The sequence below is a fragment of the Podarcis gaigeae genome (genome assembly GCF_964106915.1).
Source record: "Podarcis gaigeae genome assembly, chromosome: 9".
Lineage (NCBI taxonomy): Eukaryota > Metazoa > Chordata > Lepidosauria > Squamata > Lacertidae > Podarcis > Podarcis gaigeae.
This window is the reverse complement of record NC_139685.1, coordinates 38,473,391-38,493,249: the sequence shown is the minus strand read 5'-3', so window position 1 is coordinate 38,493,249 and position 19,859 is coordinate 38,473,391. Positions and strand designations below refer to the sequence as shown.

General features: G+C 39.1%; 2 protein-coding genes across 11 annotated transcripts in view; one reads left to right on the top strand and one right to left on the bottom strand.

Annotated features, from left to right (window-relative positions):
- Positions 1-19,859, top strand: part of RAPGEF2 (Rap guanine nucleotide exchange factor 2) — a 148,689-nt gene that overhangs the window by 29,842 nt on the left and 98,988 nt on the right. For all 10 annotated transcript variants that reach the window (XR_014568045.1, XR_014568046.1, XR_014568047.1 and 7 more), the window contains exon 2: positions 17,701-17,771. Coding sequence is in view for 6 of the 10 variants with exons in the window: in XM_083755303.1 (XP_083611429.1) it covers positions 17,701-17,771 (71 nt within the window). In the remaining 4 variants the exon portion in view is untranslated. The remainder of the gene's footprint in view (positions 1-17,700; positions 17,772-19,859) is intronic.
- Positions 1-19,859, bottom strand: part of LOC310852430 (uncharacterized protein) — a gene marked incomplete at its 5' end in the record, with an annotated part of 71,177 nt that overhangs the window by 35,367 nt on the left and 15,951 nt on the right. The window lies entirely within an intron of this gene.

The window sequence follows — 19,859 nt, the reverse complement described above, 5'->3', positions numbered from 1 at the left end:
TGAATTTCTGCCTTATTATTTCTTAAATGGATAAATCTCTCCCCCTTCCCCCCTAACAAAAAACAGAAGTAAAGAAACATAGCATCTTGGCTCTGTGAATGGAAATAAGTTTCTCCCTTCCTCTCCCCACCCCCACACTCAAGCCTTTCTGGTGGTTTGTGGTCCACCAGAATAGCATAGAATGCAGGTGAGGAGTTGATAGGAAAATCCTTGTCTCATGAGTTTCTTCTTTTTATAGTTCTTGGGATCCAAGCCAATAAGTGTATTGTTTTGTTCCTTATGACCTTAAAAGCAGAGTTGAGCTGTGGTCCAGCTATTGTGTTAAGAGCCTGTAGACCACTTTTGGTACAAACACAAAACGTTTGCACTCTCTGTTTGAACATGATGATTCCTATTTGCTGTAGTTGAATTGGCATTCTGTGTAAGGAGGGGTGGGTGGAAGGAAAACCAAACATGTCATTTGCTTGGAAGTTCACAATAGGTATCAAGTTTTATTTGCTAGCTGTTGTGGCCTCAACAACATTCCTGAAAATATTAAGTAACTTCATCTCTTCCCCTGGCCCCATCTTAAGCTCCAAATTCATAGAGGGAATACCAAGATTGCCTTAATCTTCTCCCCGCTGCACATGACTATATAAACAGATGGCATAGTGCATTCTGTGCTTCGATCATTTTGTCACAGGTTTCTGAAAGAAGGTTCTGATCTCTTTAAATTGCTGCATTTATTTTCTTATATTGATTATATGTGCCCAGGCTATTTCCTAATTTAACACTATGCTAACATAGTACAGTAAAAGCCACTTGCAAGTCCACTGTGGAGTTAGTGTCTACTGCAAGATCCAGAAACTCAATTTTTTGGTATTGCAGTCATGGAAGTTTGCCATACATGCTAGAATTGTTCACTAGTCAAGGGGCTAGGCTGGAATGGGGTGTCTTTTTCCTCTTGCTCATACCTTTTGTAAACTGGATTGCCCTGTTTTTATTTTCTGAAATGTAGATATGTGTTTAATGCTACTGTTAAAGCATTATGAAAGGAATGAGTGTATGAATCACATTCTATATTGATTTGCTGTTTTACTGTGTCTTGATCATACACAGAATAGACACTAGAAGTCATTTGATGAGGGTGGGGTAATGTAACTCTCGTAGTTTTTCTCTGAACCCAGTTATGTCATGTGACCTTTCTGGTTTCTCAATGGTTTGTGCTGCCAACCTTGTTTGGCATCATGAGGGCAGCACACACACTACTTTGCCATTTGGGAAACTTATTTTAAAAGGAGGGTTTTCCTTTTAACCTTGGTGTTACCACTTATTTGTAGTGACACCCCAGCTTATGCCTTGCCTCATGTTAGAGCCTCATGTTGGAGCCCAGCATTCAGAATACCCACTTTCTAAAAGGGGGCATCAGGGACATTAAGAGGGGGGTTGTTGTTTTGACCTCATTTTGAGAAAATTTGAAATTATTATAAATCAGACTTGCAAGAAAATGTTAAAGTGTATCCCTACCATCTATGATGGGGATTCCTCCTCCTTAGAAATCTAAGCAGAGCTACTGAGCTACAGGTAGAGGAGAGAAAAAAGGATACTGGAAGCCCTCTGGTTTTCTTTTTCTTTCTCTTTCTCTTTCTCTCTGTCTCTCTCTCCCCCCCCCCCCCCCGCTGTAGATTACCAGACTGAATCATAGAGATGGAAGGGACCACAAGAGTCATTTAGTCTGACCACCTGCAATGCAGGAATTTTCTGCTCAATGTGGTGACTGAATCCACAAGATTAAGAGTCTTATGCTGTACCAACTGAGCTAAGCTCAATTTTGGGGTTGGCCCAGTCCTGAACCTGATCACTTTATAGCATATGTGTGGAAATAAAGTGTTCTGGTTAGTGGGAAAGAGAAAATGTGTCATTTTATCTTCATTTCCTCCCGAAACATGCCATTATGGTGCCAGGAATTTTAAAAAACATCATGTCACATATCCTACAAATCCCACCTCCCACTCTTTTCCTCATTACCCCTTCCAGTTTCTTAATTTTTGCAAACCTATACTTTTGCTGACCTAGAGAATCCCCCAAGTATATAAAAACCAACTCCTTATTTTTTTTACTCAAGTAGTCAAGCACCTGTGTTTGCTGTTAGAGGGAAAGAGCGCAGTAATATTTTATATAGCTTTCACTTATATGTGGAAACAGCAACACCATGTGCCCAAGAAACCTAATTGTTCCCTAATTTTAAGGTGCTTAATGCTATGTCAAAAATGTAGCGTTACAGAAAACCTGTAGCATATTGAAATAAAGGAAGGCAGTCTGTGAACTGTGACAGAACTGTAAGCAAAATGTGCTTCAATACATTGTATAAAAATGGCTTACATCCTAAGCCTAAACATATGTATATAATGTTATTAGTCTGTAATATGCAATATGTTTTGAAGCACCAGCACAATGCTGCGATTGTTTGTAGTGGTATCATAGTAGTAGTCTGTACTTGTAAATATTTAAATGCTTACCTGAAAAATATTTGGAGTGGATTTTTTTGTTGTTCTTCACAACTACTTTTTTTAAATCTTAAAACTTCATAGAATATTGACGGATAATTGATTGGTGCTGTGTGCCAGCAGTCAATATGACACTTTTGCTCTTTGGCAAACCTCTGTCTCCAGATTTATAGTGCACATGGTTCCATAAGCTTTAGATAGTTTTCCTCCTAATAATATTTACTTGGAAGTAAGTCTGTTGATTTCAGTAGACCCTTATTAAAATCAGCGTGTTTCGGGCTCCTGCCTTCAGGATAAATGCTGCAATCTTTGTTTTCTTTGAAGTTTTATTAAATTTTCTGTACAGCTGACCAGACAGACTTTTCAGGATCCATTGTAGATAAGACTTCTAGCAAAACTTTAGTAATGCTCTAGGATGTTGTAAGCTGTGTAATGGTGGGACAAGATCCCCAGTCCTTGTTTTTCTTCATTGAGACCAACTTGGATATCACAGTGGAATTGTCATTTTAGATTACCTGGGCTGAAGATGATGGAATGTATGTTCTGATTGGTTTTTAAATTTTAAGCTTGGCTGAATTGAGACTTCATTGAGGGCCTGGTAAGATTTTATTTTGCCCAGGAGAGAATTTAGCAGATCTTTTGGTCTCTCAATCTCCACCTTCCTTCTTCTCACCAATGGGAGTAGAGAATGGGAAATCTGTGGGTTATTTCGGTGTGTAAATTCATATTACCTTAGGAGCTTTACCTTGGGATAACTATGAGATTCCCCAGGGCAAATATAGTCTTGCCATGTGACAACAGCCACACCCTGGAACAGCTTTGACTGACTGCTAAACCAGGTGAAGGCAGCCAATAGGTCTCAAATCCTCAGTGTGTTAGGGACTTCCCCTGCATGTGAAGACAAGGTCCAGCTGTTTGAGTGGGTGAGACCAACAGTGGGTCCAAAGGTCCAGAAGGCGGTTTCTGCATGTGGTGTAGAGGGAAGTGAGGGGCAGGTGGGGCTTGTCAACCTGGGAAGGTAGCCCATCTAGGAAAATGAAGACTCTGATCCTAAAAGTCTGCCCAGAGATGCGTTTTAAATAAAAACACACATTCTACTCATCTAAAAACACAAGGCAGGCCCCACAAATAACCCAGGGATGCATTTTTAAATAAAAGGACACATGCTACTCATGTAAAAACACGCTGATTTCTTGACTGTCCATGGGCCGGATTTAGAAGGCGATTGGGCCAGATTTGGCCCCTGGGCCTTAGTTTGACTACCCATGCAATAAACGCTATGCAAATCTGGAGTGGCACCTTAGACACCTCCTTCCAGCACTTCCTGCAGCCAAGCTGGTTTTGCCGACTGCAGCCCAGGACCACTGCTGCTAACACAGCAAGTTGACTTTACCTCTGGAGTTGTACTCCATTGTCTCTTAAGGCAGATGGATGCCAACAACTCTTGAGAGTTGGATATTAAACATCCAAATAAATAGGAGGGTCATGAACAAAATCATGTGTACCTCATTATGAGAGCAAATTTCAATAAATCTATGTGTGTTTTGAAGCTGCTACACAGTGACTTTACATGTATAATGATAATATCTTAAACATATATAATTATTATATATGAATATGCACATATGTGTTCCTATACTATGATTAATCTTGCATTGAGGACAGATGTCATGTGCAATGACCTTAAATGAAGCATCCAGTTATTTTGTTCATCCTTGCTTGTCTAGACATCATTAACTAGATAAGAATATCATGTGTGTCATTGGAAAATTTAATGGCCTTTGTAACTTTAAGTAAATCAGAAGAAATCAGTTGCTGACAGAAGTTGTGAAAGCTTAAAGAAGGCACATAAATCTTGCATAAGAAAATTGACAGGGTGCCAGGCATCTTTCTAGTAAAACAGGCCTAAATAATTGTTTTGACTAGGATTGTCTTGGTAAATACTTAGGGCATTTGTGTGACCATGTGGTGCTGGAGCTGATTAATGAGGCGTATTTTGGTGATTTTACTGCTCACTGAGTAAAACCATGACGTCAGCAAAGCACCTCAAGTTGGATCAGGGCCTTTACAAAGCCTTCTGCCACTTTGTCACTGTCACCCACCTCCCTTTTTCTGTATACTATATCTCTTTTTTCTGTACTTCTTTGTTTCTCGGCTCTAGGTTCATGAACTTTGCAAGAAGTTAAGCTGTTTAAATACCACCTGTGGAGCACAACAGTTCTGGGTTGTTATTTTTTGTTAAAGCAGAAGGGCAGAGTTAAAAGTTAAACCTTTATTTCATCTGCTGCTCTGCTTGGGGGGAAAAAGAATCCTCTGGAGCTTTTCAGCAGTCCACTGGCAGTATCAAGGGCAGCTTCCCTTTTTAAGGCCTTCTTTTCCAACACAAACATTGCAAATGGCCAGTGTGAAGATGCTATTGTTAAAAAGATGTATGGGCAAAATATACTCCACTTAGTCATCCCTTAATTACTTCAAAGAGAAAGAGACAAAGGCACTTAAATATTGGAAACTAATATGAATTTTGTATTTTGCTTGGTTTCATAAGTATTGCCCTAATATGGATTTTGGAGAAAAGTGAATACCTTCTGCTTACTACAGAAAAGCTCCTGGACCTGCAATTTATCAGACTTTATCCGCTCTGAAGGGGCTTCTGTGCCTGAATATTTCATCTGCTTCTGCCAAATAGAAATAAAAAGTTGTATCTGTTTACAGATTCCCCATAGAATGGGGTATGAAGATCTTTGTTTTGTACAGAGAGTCTCAGAACCCAAATCAAAGTGGACAAAGATAGCACAAAGTGGCTGAGAAACGGATACAAGCTGAATTTTGGGGCCCTTGCTATGTTAGTTGTTATGAAAATCAGGGGTTGCGAAATGTTTTGTGTTTGCCTTATTCATAGGTTTGTGCAAGTTTGAGGATGTTGGTGTTGTTTTGTTGGTCTGTGGACTACTGCTGTTAAATCTGTAACATTCTTCCATTGCCCGGGCTTTAGCACAATCTGAAGCTGTACTTCCAGCATACCTGCAGCTAGCCTTTGAGTTTGCCTTTTTATTATTTATCTTTTAGCCATCCAAGGAGCCATGCTTCATTAACTAGACACTGAATTACAGAGAGCATTAGCAAAGATTTGTTCCTCAAAGTTTGCTGACAAGAAGAAAAATGGCTGTGGTTTATTGATTCTTTCTAATCTTTCTTCATATCTCTTATCTGGTATAAAATCTGCTTATAGCAATCTTTGTCTTGAGGTTGTTTGTTTCAGAGGTCGCTGTGTTAAATAGATTAATCCTTGGGGTCTTGTGATTTCATGAAATATTCTCTCCTATTTGAGCTCATTCTGGGATTGGTTAATAATTAGGGCAACTTGGTGCTTGTTCGGTGCTGAAAGGATTATTGTTTTACTCAGGATTCAGAGGTTAGACATGGAAGCAGCAACAACAAGCTAGATGCATTACAGATGGTATAATATTTTTATCTGCTTCCCTGGCAGGTGTTTTTTTTTTAATGTAGCAAGCCACAGTAATAGTGATGTAACTGTTAGTTATTTTGCAGGTACACAAAGAATACTGGTGTTTAATAGTGGGACTTCTCAACATGTATAGTGTATAAAAAGCAAGTCCCTGTTAGCCATTAAATGCATATTGATTTTTGCATTTCCTGCCCTCTGTGGAACGCTGGTTTATCTGAAAGCAGACCACTGGAAAAACGGTTATGACCTATTGATTACTTGTGAGCTACTTTTCGGAAAACTCAATTTTTTTATAATAGCAGTAGGTAACTTGTTTCATAATGAATTACAAAGGTTATTTCTTTTAACATTTTCAATTGAACATGAAATTATTTTTTAAATATATATCTCAAACCAGCTTGCACCACCACCATTGAATGCATGTTTGCTGAGAAGTCACTTTTAGTTCACTATGGATTTCTTTGTACACAAATGTATGTATGTTTGCATTATCATAAACTCTGCACTTGTAGACAATTGAAGTTATGTGGTATAGTACAAGCTATGGCAACTTTATGAACCCATTATACAGTTCCCATCATCCCTGACCACTGGTCCCGTTAGCTAGGGATCATGGGAGTTGTAGTCCCAAAACATCTGGAGGGCTGAGTTTACTATGCCTGCTCTAATATGACCCAGGTCTTTGTGTCTTACCTATCTGTTACCTAGACTGGTGGGAGCTAAGCTCTGGGTAAACTGACTGAAGTTAAATGTGCACAAGTCTGAGATAATGATGGTTGGCAGTTGTGTGACTGACTGAGTGGGTGGGTGGGAGAGTAGAATAAGGCAAAACAATGCATAATACATAGTGTTCAATCTTCCTTGGTCTCTCAAGTTTGAAGCATTATGGTGCTCTGTATGAAGAATGGTATAAAATCTGGTACAAATATATCCATCAGTTTCTGAGATACATTTTGTGGTACAAAAAGCACTGTTTGCAGTTAAAGCATAACCTGATTTGAGAATATATTTCTTACTCCAGATCTTCAACGTCCTTTAATTGTGTGACTTCTGACAATGTCTCTGAAGTGTGCAAGAAAGGAGAATGGGGCACCCTATAATTTTCTGTTCACTTTTTTCTGACTGAAAGAGGTGACAGGCTCTAATTTTCCATCTAGCCTCTTTCACATTTATCTTCTTCTTGTGGCATCATTATAATCATGGATGTCTTATTTTCATCACTGTTATTCTGTTAAAAGATTCAGCAGCAGCATATGTTGCATAAATTGTGTTGATTTGAACCTCAAGTATATAAAAACCTCCATGTGTGGGTGGATCATTAAGTCTTTGTACTGTTTCGCTTGAGTAGATTATCCTGTATACTCAATAAAATGATTTTTAATAAAAGAAACAATTAAAAATGCATTTGAGAAAGACTTGCATCTATATATCTATCATAATGAGCAGCACACTGGTTTACTGGAAACATCCTTTAATGACAAATTATCTGATTTAATGATACAGGATAAACATGCAAGCTATTTATTTATTTACCATGTTTCTAGTTTGCCCTTTACCTAAAGGTCCCAGGGTGGAAACACACAAAGGTAAACAATACTCAACTCCACCCTCTCTATGTACATGAATTCCATATAGATTAAAGCAGCAGAAATAAAAGCCAAATCTAATGTACCTCATCCTTCCCTCAAAGCCTGAGCAAACTGGTGCGTCTTCACCTAATAATGAAACATGTCTCAGAGCTGAGGTCATTCCAAAGGCATGGGGCACTGCAAGGGAGAGCCCTTCTATGGGTCCTTCCTTCAAATATTTCATTGGGCCTGAGGACCACTAGCAGAGGTTCTCCTGCAGATCTCAAAACACAGCCAGGCTAACGTGGGACAAGATGTTCTTTCATATATTTGAGGCCTAGGTTATTTAAGGCTTTGAATGTCAGCAAAAGTACCATAAATATGGCCCCAAAGGCAACAGGCAACCAGTGTAGTTGTTTTAAAATTGGTGTTACATGTGAGTGTCTCCCAGCACCCTGGCCTCCAGAGTTTGCACGAATTGCAACTTCCGGACCATTTTCAAGGGCAATAGGGTTTCTGATGTAGTTGTATTCTTGTTGTGTTGCATCCAGATTTAGCATGATCAGAGTTCTATTCATGGGCAGTGGCATAGTGTGTGTGTGTGTGTGTGTGTGTGGAGGGCACAGGGGCAGTTGCTTCAAACGCAAAATTGTTAGGGGGAGCAAAATTTTAATACATGGTGCTACCTCAATACAGCTGCCTCCATGCAGACCAGAAATTGACTTCTCCAAACAATGGAATGGCTCTTCTTTTCTTATCTCTGTGGCTGTGATATCCTGGGTGATGGGGAAGCTGTTAGACAGTTGAATGCACATGTGTACTCCATCCGTTTCCCTCCCTCTGTGTGGACCTGGGCGGTGGCAACACACGCTATGCCACTGCTCATGGGATGCTCCTGATGGTGGAGCTGAGGAAGGGAGGGTAGACTGTTTTTGCCAATTTGTTCTTCACCCTGCAGCCTTTTCTTTTCCCTGAAGAGCTGCTATGAAGGCTTAGGCAGCACTCTGGAACAGTGTGGGAGCTGACTTCGGTGCTGCAGGAGAAGGAGGAATTTATTATTATTATTATTATTATTATTATTATTATTATTATTATTATTATTATTATTCTCCTCCATCTTCCTCTAATGGGAAAATCCACTGAATCAGACAGACCCCTTTCTGTGAAAGGAAGGAAGTAAGTCTATTTTTTAAAAGGCATGTCTGGATCCAACCCCCATATGTGTTTGTATTTGCTCAATTTCTTAAAGTTATGAGGTGCTAAGAAACCTAAGATACATTAAAATGGAGGAATGCAAACATTAATGAATGTTGTCTTGCCCCTGACGTCCTTGGTGTTGTGTTTCCAGCCACTGTTGTTGGACTCTTGATGTAGAACTGTATCTCGTGAAGTGTGCCTTATCTGGACTGTGGTTCTGCAGCTTGAGTGCTGATCTCAACTTGCAGAGTCCATAAGTTGAGGAAGGAAGTAGGAAACAACAACACTTTTTCAAGAATGATTGTACACTTCACGGTTTGGAAGGGTTGATTTTGTGTGCTGCAGGTTGTGTTGGTGTTAGGAGAGAGAGGGGATGGATGGACAGATGGATAGATAGTGAATTAATGGCGTACAAGCTTACATGAATAGATGTATGTGCAAGAAGTGGAGATTTTGTGAATGTGCTCCTTGTGAATGGGTGAATGGGTACTGTGTGCATCTGTGTCAACAACCCGCAAGCACTCCGCCAACCCTGGAAACCAACTTCAAAGACGCAAGCTACCCTAGAGCAATCATTGCTAGTTAAAGAATTAAGAGTGCCTTTGAGCATCTTTTAAAAAGCATAAACTGACAGGTGCTACAGGATCTTTGCACTTGACTTGGAAAAATGCACTTTCTAAAGCTACCCACTGCTATCTGATAGCTTCAAATATTTCCATCCCACAACAATTTAACAGTTCTTTTGCCTGTAGTAGTCACTGAAACGTATGTGTAAGAGGGTCTTCACTGATAACAACACCAAAGGGTACTGTAAGAACAGCTCTTGAGTTTGAAAAGGAGACAAGGTTGATATTCAGATATAGTTAATGCTACCATGTACAGTGGTACCTCGGGTTAAGTACTCAGTTAGTTTCAGAGGTCTGTTCTTAACCTGAAACTGTTCTTAACCTGAAGCACCACTTTAGCTAATGGGGTCTCCCGCTGCCGCCACGCCGCTGGAGCACGATTTCTGTTCTCATCCTGAAGCAAAGTTCTTAACCTGAAGCACTATTTCTGGGTTAGTGGAGTCTGTAACCTGAAGCGTATGTAACCTGAAGCATATGTAACCCAAGGTACCACTGTATAAGTAAAATCTTAACTTATAAAGACTGCAATCTTTACCTGGTAGCAAGCCCAATTAACTTTTTTATAAGTAGATATAAATAGGATTACACTGTAAGTAAATAAAAAACAATTTCCTTTAAAAAACAACTTTGTAATGGCTGTGCCTTACCTTATTTTAACAGTGCAAGCCAATGTATGTTTACATTGTCATCAGTGTTTACTATCAAGTAGGCATGTATAGGATTGCAGTCCAAAGCAGATTCATTTCTTAATAAATGCTGCTCCAGTAACCTGGAAGTTGTATTAACTTGGCACGCTTGCTCATTTTATGGTTGGGATTTTATATAGCTTACAAAAAACATCCCTGCCATCTTCTAACACAGATATTTCAAATAGACCAGCTGCATGTTGTTTCACAGTTGATGCCAAAGTTAAATAAAATGTCACGTTTTAAGAAAATTATGACTTGATTCAAGAAGAATGGCAATGAAACAAAGTATATTTAATTCCAAAGCGTTTTTTTTTTTCATTCAGTGCTTAAAGAAACCCGCATGTTGTTGCCATTAATTTTCCAAGTACTGTATATAAGATATGCATTTGGGTGTCTAATGCATACAATCCTTGCCACTCATCTCCAGAATCATAGCTCTTATTACTACTTAATTGGAAGCCTCTTTATATACACTAGTTCATGAGCTTATTGATGGAGCTATTACACTGTGAAGGGAGGGCAATAGTATCCAGGTCTGAAGGACAAGTAGCTAGTTATAGGAGATGGTGCACAATAGCGCCATTATATTTTACTTCTCTACTGCAGGCTGCAAGCGCTTTTTCTGATATTCAGAAAGTAAACATTTTTGGTTTGCAAATGTTGTCAGGTTTGGGATTCTGATGGCTAAGTATAAAGTAATCTGACTAACACAAGTTCTAGCTAAAATTCAAACAAATTGTCTTCAGGCTGAATTTTAAACAAAAAAGGGTGTGTGGAACGTTGAAGCCAGGAAGTCAACAATTTGCATTAGTTGTAAGGGCCCAGTTGTGCAGACAATTAGATCAGCCTCTTTAATTTCAGGTTTCACCAATGGCTGCTGGGAAAAAGAAACAACCATAGCTGATCCTCCATTAAAGAATTTTTTTATGCAGTTATTGATATCTGTACCCAGTAATAACTGGAATGCATAGATTCCTTGTGAAGCCCAAAATAGAAGCAAAGAGAAACATGCTTGCTTTTTTATATAAGCAAAGCTGGACAAAATTAATGTGCACTAGTCAGTAAAGTCAGCCATGAAATTCAGTGTAGACTCAGGCAAATTGTTGTGCCTCAGCTGAATTTACCTCCCATGTTTGCTTTGTCCTCATAGGGCAAAATCAGATTGCCTTCACCCAAGCTTAAGTAATGGTTAGTTGATTTCTATACTTAACAGCAGGAGTTCATTTAATTTGCAAAGATGACATGACCATCTAGCCAGTAACTATCCTTCATTATTCTCTAAACTGAGAAGTTGGCCAGGTGTATTTGGTTTGAACCCATTTTTCTTTCTGATCTAACTCTGGTTAATTGACAGCAGGCATACCGAGTCAGCCCATGAAATATTTGTTTCAGTGCAGACTACCTATTTGTATCTGCCAATTAAAACCTGCTTTCATTCAGTTAAATGCTATTCCTAGTGGGTTATCCCTTTCTAGATTTGTTTGTGTTTTTAAGGTGGCGGGGGGCAGGGAGGGGGAACAGAGAGCTTGTAGTAAAGTGTGACTTGCTTTCAAGGACTTGTTCAGTAAGTTGTTTTTATAGGATGTTCAAATGAGGTGTGTTTGTTTGTGTGTGTGTGTGTGTGTGTGTGTGTATCGGTGTGTGTGTCGGTGTGTAAATAAAAGTTGTTGACATTAAAGTCAATAATTCTATATTGTGAGGATACAAATGCAGCATGTATTTTATCCTGTCTTTCTGTTGACATAGTTTACATGAATAACAACTGTTGGTTGAAGGAAATAAGCTAATGAAATTTGTTTGCCAGCTTTCCACAAAAATATTTGTGTGCATGTTGGCTTGCAAGTTAAATAACAATAAGTTGAATACCACATTCAACATTGTGTAAATTTTGTTTAAAATATTAAGTTTTTTGTATTTGCTGGAATAAATATATTTCAAGTGGTTTTTTTTTCCATTCATGAAACACGCAGTCTATAACTGTTGTAGCATCAGCATTGCAAACAAATTCAGTCATAATTCATTTAACAATGATTAAATATTAAGCAGTGGATATAGCAGGAGCTTTAAATTGTGCAAAATTTGTCCCTGTTGGGGGGCACAATCAATAATTCATTTTATAATAACTTTCCAACATAAACTAATAATACATTCAATAAAACATTTAGGCAGAAGAGAATTATAGTAAAGTAAAATGTAATATAATTACATTTCAAAATGATTCATTCTATTCAGAGCCAAAGCTTTTAAAGACTATTATGTATATTTCAAAAGAATAAAAATTATGTACTGAGCAGCTTGACTGACATTGACAGAAACTGTGTGTCAGGTGAAGCACCTAAACAACATAATTTTATGTCCAGTTTATTAACAGAATATCTTTAATTATTGGAATTCAATTTGGTTTTTTAAAATCAACCTTTGAAAGACCAAAGTTGGTCCAGACTGCCATCTAGTGGAAATTTCTGTCAGGAATATTGGCTGTATATTGGCATTCTATATCTAAAACAATGTTGTGGCTGTAGAACATGGACTCTGGATCTTCACTGAGTGGCAAACATACCGAAAGTAATGTGACTGAATGCACATGCTACTTATTGGAACCTAGCAGTACTGCTCAGAAATCAGTTTTTCACTTGAATATTTTCACTTTGGAAAACAATTAGTGAGCATCTGTGTGCATAAGGAATATAATGATAATCCTAAAATAATTTTTGTTTTCTTTTTTTAAAAATGTAAAAACAAAACAAAACAAAAACCTGGCAAGAATTAGTTTATTAATACTATAAAATAAGAATAAGGACTCCCAACTTCTATAGACTGCAGCCAATATTGCCAATGGTCAGGGAAGATAGATGCTGAAGTCTAACAACATCTGGAGGACCATACATCCCCACCTCTGTTAAAATCTATTATGAAAATCCAAGTCATTTTTACTTCCTTCTGTTTTACATTGTAAGTCTTTATTCTCCTTTTGGATCTCAGGACAATTAGAATTAATTGTCCTGTTTCTTTATGCACCATAAATTTGCTATATGTAGAAAAGAAGAGGTCATATAGTAGTATTCTTCCAAGAAATAGTACATTAGAAAGTTTCCCAAGGAAGATATACACAAGCAGTGATAGAACCTTCATCTGCTTTCTCTGTAAAATATTTCATTGGGTTGATTCATAGTACCTTCCAAGAGGACTTGGATTTTAAGATTTCATGTGTATGGCCAAGTAGCACAAATATAATTGATGAGTCTTAGCAATTTGATCTATACTTTCTGTGGTGACTCCCAGTACTGTATAAGTGGTAATATCTGCAGCCAATAGGTAATAGATATTAACTGCATTAATCATATATACACAGAGCAGTTACCTCCTTTTTTTGCAATGAATGTGCCTATCAAAGTCCAGTAGCTGGCTGTGCCATTTATTTCAGTGCAGTGTATGATTCAGTGGTGTTTTGCCTCTGCAAATTTTCCTACCTGCAAGCTGGAATGGGATTACCTGCTTCCCCATTATAAGTCTCCAGCCCAGTAGAAAAGCATATTCCTGCTTCTGCCTGTAGTTGTACTCATCTGTATACATAGTTAAAAGCACACAGTACAGAGGTACATACAATACTGCACTAGGGTTAATGTGGCTGTGATCTGAATTTACCTTCTTTTGTCCTTCCTTCCTTCCTTCCTTCCTTCCTTCCTTCCTTCCTTCCTTCAGGAGGTATTTGTAGTCTGCCTTTCATTCAAAGGTTCCAGGGCAGTATATGATAAACCAGAGGTTAGCCAACTTGGTGCCTTCCAGATATTGCTTGACTACAACTCCCATCAGTTCCAATCTTTAAGGTCAAGGACATGGGTTAGCAAACTAAGGCCCACGGGCTGGATCAGGCCCAATTGCCATCTGGATCTGGCCCGCAGACGGTCTGGGAATCACTGTGTGGAACGCCAGCATGCAGATTCTTTCCTTCTCCCTTACAGGGCGCCGTCGGCGCCTCCTCCCTCCCTCCCTCCTGGCTTCTCCCCTCCCTGCCTAGAGGAGGAAGGGGTCTGGGCTTTGTTGGTGCCAGCAGCAGCAGCGCTCGAGCGGCCACCATTTTACGCAGCCCCTCTCTGGAGCCCTTTTGCACGCCACTCATCGTCCCTCCACCACCGCCGCTGCTGCCAGGCCCTGCCGCTCACAAGACACAGATAAGCCGCCACTGGGGCTCGTGGTGCTCTTGCATCACCCCCTCCCAATATAGTCCGGCACCCCACAAGGTCTGAGGGACAGCGGACCGGCCGCCTGCTGAAAAAGTTTGCTGACCCCTGGTCAAGGGTGATGGCATTGTAATCTAGCAATATGTGGAGGGCACCATGCTGACCGCACCTTCAACAAACATTAAAACTGCAATTAGCAATAAAAAAATTACGGTAAATCAAAATAAACTCATAAAATTTATACCCATCACAAATAAAACCATGTACAGCCAGGTGGCATACAGTGGAACCTTGGGTTACGTACCATCCTCCTTACGAACGCTTCGGGTAATGAGTTCCGCTAACCCGGAAGTAGATGCTCCTGGTTGTGAACTTTGTCCCAGGATGCGAGCAGAAGTCGTGCGGTGGCGGCGGCGGCAGTGGGAGACCCCATTAGCAAAAACATGCCTCAAGTTAAGAACGGTTTCGGGTTAAGAATGGACCTCCGAAATGAATTAAGTTCGTAACTGGAGGTACCACTGTATTAATTTTATTAAATAAAACAGGCAGCAGAAGCAAAACTAAAATATCTCTTTGTACGGTGGTACCTCTGGTTGCAAACGGGATCCATTCCAGAGGCTCGTTCACAACATGAAAAGAGTGCAACCCACAGTGGTGCGTCTGCACACGTGCGGGTTGCGATTCAGCACTTAAGTGCATGAGCGTGACACCATTATGCGCTTCTCCGCATGTGCGAGCGGCAAAACTCCGAAGTAACCCTTTCTGGTACTTCCGGGTCGCCGCGGGACGTAACCTGAAAGAACGTAACATGAAGTATGACTGTACTTCATCCCTCTCCAAAATTATTCTGAGTGTTGCCTCCTGATTGAAGAAGAGTTTGAGGTGGTCGATACCCCCCACCCAGAAGTTCACCAAATACTTATTTTTCCATTATCTGTGAATGGCAGGGACGGTTGGGGGGGGGGTGCTGTTTCCTAATAGAAGCTCCTTCTTAGCGCTTTGTGGAAGAGCTTTACAGGATTTCACACTACCTTCAAAGCAACTGTTTGTGGAATAGATTGCCTAACAACAGATGACAGGAGCTCAGATTATGCAGCAGCTTGAAAAATGTTTGCACAGTTTCGATCTGTTTTCATAAGATCTGTGTGTCTGTGAGTGTACTTTTCTTTTTCATCTCTAGCTCTGTACTTATTTAAAGCAGACGTAGGATGTAGATTACTTTCCTTTTGCCTTTCTGGTTAATTAAGGAAAGCCTGCACGCTCTTTCCTGTGTAGGAAATCAGTCTGGCAGCAACCATAATTTGGGAACTCCCTGCTTATTGACATCAGGCATACTTCCTTTTACGTTTTGGTTCCTCCTAAAAAGATGTTTGTTTAGACAGATATGTAGAATGTTTAATTAACATTTTTAACTGTTTTTAAACTGATTTTACTACTTTATTCTTTTAAAAAATTGCTTTGAGGTTTTTTAAATTAAAGAATCAAGTGGAATATAAATTTCTTAACATAAAATAAAGATAAAGGTATGTGTGTGTTGGGGTCTGGTTTTATTGTTGCCAGATGACACAATTGACCATTAGAGTGGCATGCACAGACTTCCCTTCACCCAGCTCCTTTTGCATTATTCATCGCTATGGAAATAAATAATAATAATAATAATAATAATAATAATAATAATAATTTTATTATTTATACCCTGTCCATCTGGCTGGGTTTCCCCAGCCACTCTGGGCAGCTCCCAACAGAATTTTAAACAGAATAATTCTTTATATTGCTGGGGATCAAAAAAATTCCTAAGTTTCTCTATAGTATTTCCCCTCTTTAAGATACATACATTAGTGAAAATATAAATGAAGCAGCTGTATTTTATAATCACAGTCTATTATTCTTACATTTGAGAGATTCATTTTTCTTCATGGTGCATGCAGAGACACCCACTGTTTCCGTTACCTAGTTACTGTATACTCTACTTAGAGTATGACAGTGTTCCAGCGGTTTTCCACATAGTCCTTTGATATCCTACTCTAACTTAAAATTGGGACCACTGTTCCAAAGTGTATTGATATTCACAACTCTTAGTAATGCCATTCCTGTTTTAGAAAATCTAGCGTAGAGATTTTTTAAAATGTGAACTGCATTACTTAGAGTTGTGAATCTATACACTTTGGCAAAGTAACTCTCAATTTAAAATGAGAGTAAAATATCAAATAACTGATATTATTATTATCATTACTACATTGGTGGTCTTAATTTTTGCTGTGGGTACATGCAATATATATAGCGTATACCTGTGCTGCTGTGACATTTCAAGGGATAGTCCAAAACAATAATAATATTTTACTCCTCCCATCTGACTGGGTTGCTGCAGCCACTCTGGGCAGCTTACAATATAATAAAAGCACAGCCAAAGTCAAACATCAAAAACTTCCCAATACATTAAAGTGATGGAATCTTCAAAAGAAATGTCAAGAACAACAATATAAGGACCTTCTATATGTCTCTGGTCCATAAGTAGCATAGTGCCTTACAATTAGCCAATTGGCCCATATGTTAAGAATGATTGGTATCAGAACAGCTTCATTTACCAGAGACAGGGGCTAAGAAGATGTTATAATGGCTAGAACAGAAGGCTTTGAGGCATTACTTGTATGTTATTGGTAGTGGAAAATATTTGAGAACCAATGGTACAAAAAGCTGTGTTGAACTGATGGTGGTATTTCAGATAACAATTCCCAGTCTAGCATGTACTGTAGTTGGAATCAGTTCTATATCTTGTCATGGTGACTCGGTTTGCTCTTTATTCACAGGTTTTAAAATTCTATAAAGCACAATGGAATTTCTCTAATTTATTTCTATTATTCTTGTCAGTAATAGATGCAGCCTCAAACCTTTAAGAATTTCTTTTTTAAAAAAGTTATTTCCCCCCCCAAAATACTGCTCAAGTTACACTAATTTTGATTTACTTAAACTATTTTGGTAAGGTAATCTACTTTTAATTTAGTGAATTTCTTCCTTTTAATTCAAGTGCTTTGTATTTTAATATAGCCATTGATCTATACTATAATGGGTTCTTGGAATTTCTGAGATTGTGCGCTTGGTGATGTGTTTTTCAGCAATAACTGGTGATAATGTTCTAGTTTGCAAGATATTTTTAAGATTTGTGATAGGGCAGGGGAGAAAGAAGGTGATGTATAGGCAGTGAAATCATTTCATTAGAGATCTTCTTGAAATGGCATTTAAATTATGTCCAGTTTATGTTCTTCTATTTAGAGAAGAAAGATGCCTTCAAGAAAATCCCAGTCTTGTAAAAATAAGGAATTCTCCCAATGGTCCAATAGATTAGCACTCATTTGTTTTAGGAGGCTGTTTGTGTTTATGTATATAAAATATAGCTCCCCTCTGCATACTTTAATACTGTACTGTAGTAAGTATTTAAAGTGATTTGCATTGATCTCAAAATTTTAATGATTGTTTTCTCTGTTTGTAGGATCTGGAGATTGTGTATTCCTATTTACATGGAATGGAAGCTTTGTCTAATCTACGAGAACACCAGCTCCGGTAAGTTGTTTAATGAAAGTGCTTTATCCTCTTTTTAACACAAGGTGCTGCTTTTTAACAGAAAAGATTCTGTTTTGGGACTTAAGTAATACACTTCCTCTCAGTGTGGATTAACTGAAACTTAAAGCAAAACTAAAAACTTTAGATAAGGAGTACCTAAATATACAGCCACTGGTCTCATGAAAAAACACACACACACACACACACACACACACACACACACACACACACAAACACAGACACAGACACAGACACAGACACACAGACACACACACACACACACACACACACACACACACACACACCACACACACAGACACACAGACACACACACACACACACACAGGGAGGGGGGGAGAGGGGGAGAGAGAGAGAGAGAGAGAGAGAGAGAGAGAGAGAGAGAATGGAGAACCAAATAGAACTGCTATATTGACACAGTTTTATATACTGTTGGTTAGTGAAGTTTGCAGAGCAATGAAAAGTGATGGCCATGAAGTTTATTTGGGTGTCTTGTAAGAATGCTATTTAATGATTTTTTAAAAATCTGTTTATTTGAAGTTGTTAGATCCCATTTTCTTTATAACTTAACTCAAAGCAGCTTATGACACACTTTTAATATGAAATTCAATATGTAAGAAAAGGAAGTTACAGTAAAAATAGCTAATGATTTTTTACTTCTGACAGGGTGTCACTTGGAGAAGGGCATTGGCCGATAGTTTTATAACCAAAGTGGGTTGATATGAGATCAGGTTGTTGTCATGCATCTGTCTCAAAGACAATGGAATATGCCTCGGGGGGGGGGGGGGGGAGAGTCAAACCGCTGTGTTAACATCAATGAAGTGACCTCCCTGGGGTGCAAGCCTGGGCAGTGTGTATGGAGGTCCTGGGCTGCCCAGATGACAGGACTCACTGATGTGGTGCTAAGGAAATCAAAGCAATACATTTGGTACCGGCTTGGCAGCAGAAGTTGCACAAGGCACCATCCAACTGTCTTGGGGAATCTCCTCCGAATTTGTGTAAGGTCTTTTCTTCTCCCAAAGATACCCTGCAAAGCAGGAGAGGTTTAAGATCAGAGTTTTCCTGCTCCTAGATGGGCTACTTTCCCAGGTGGGCAAGCTCCATCTGCACCTCACTTCCCTCTACAGCATGTGCAGGAACTGCCTTCTTAACCGTTGGACCCACTATTGGGATCAGGTGCTTCTTAAGATATTTGGGTTCCAAGCAACCTAGAGTTTTAGATGTAAACAGTAGTTTGCATTCGACTTGAAAATTATTAGCCAGCGAGGGACACTTTTAAAACCGTGAGATATGATCTGAAAGAGCTGTGTCAGTTAAAATTCTTGCTTTTGTATTCTGAAACAATTTGGGCTTCAGAACCATCTTATAGGCAACCCAATTTACAGCACATTGCAGTAACCAAATTGGGAGGTTAACGGAGCAAAGATAGCTGAGGTCAGACTATCCCTATCCAGGATAGCCTGTGGCTGGTGAGCTATCTATCGCTGGTAAAAGGTACTTTGTGCCAATGAAGCTACCTGAGACTAAAATGTAACCGGAAAACCCTCAAGCTGCAAATCTGCTCCTCCAATGGGAGTGTTGCCCCATCTGGAGCTAACTAAGTGTTCTCTCTTAATCATATGGACAAATGCGGGTTCACAGATTGGCTCTCTGAGCAAGCTGTGTTAGAAGAAAGAGAAAAAGCGAGAGCTTCAAATTGCTCACAGTGTTGTATTGTGGAACTCAAGGACAACTGAAACCTGCTAATTAGTGTTCTGAAATACTAAGTATGACTTTGGGAACTATACATGCCTACACTTGGCTGTGACAAGTTCTGTCAGAAAGTTAAGGAAATATCAGAAATCTACAGCCAGATGGAAGTTGGTAACAGTTCCTTCATTCTTCATCACACATCTTTTCTTTTGTGAATGCACAATCAGAGTCTTAAATTTAATTGGAATAAACGTATCATGAGAATTCAGCTCTTCTGAAATGAAATTTTTAATGAAAGTAGTTTGGCTGAATGTAGGTTATAGGTAAAGTGTTTCAAGTTAGCAATTAAGCCAGTCTGTAGAGGATGGAACTGGTGGG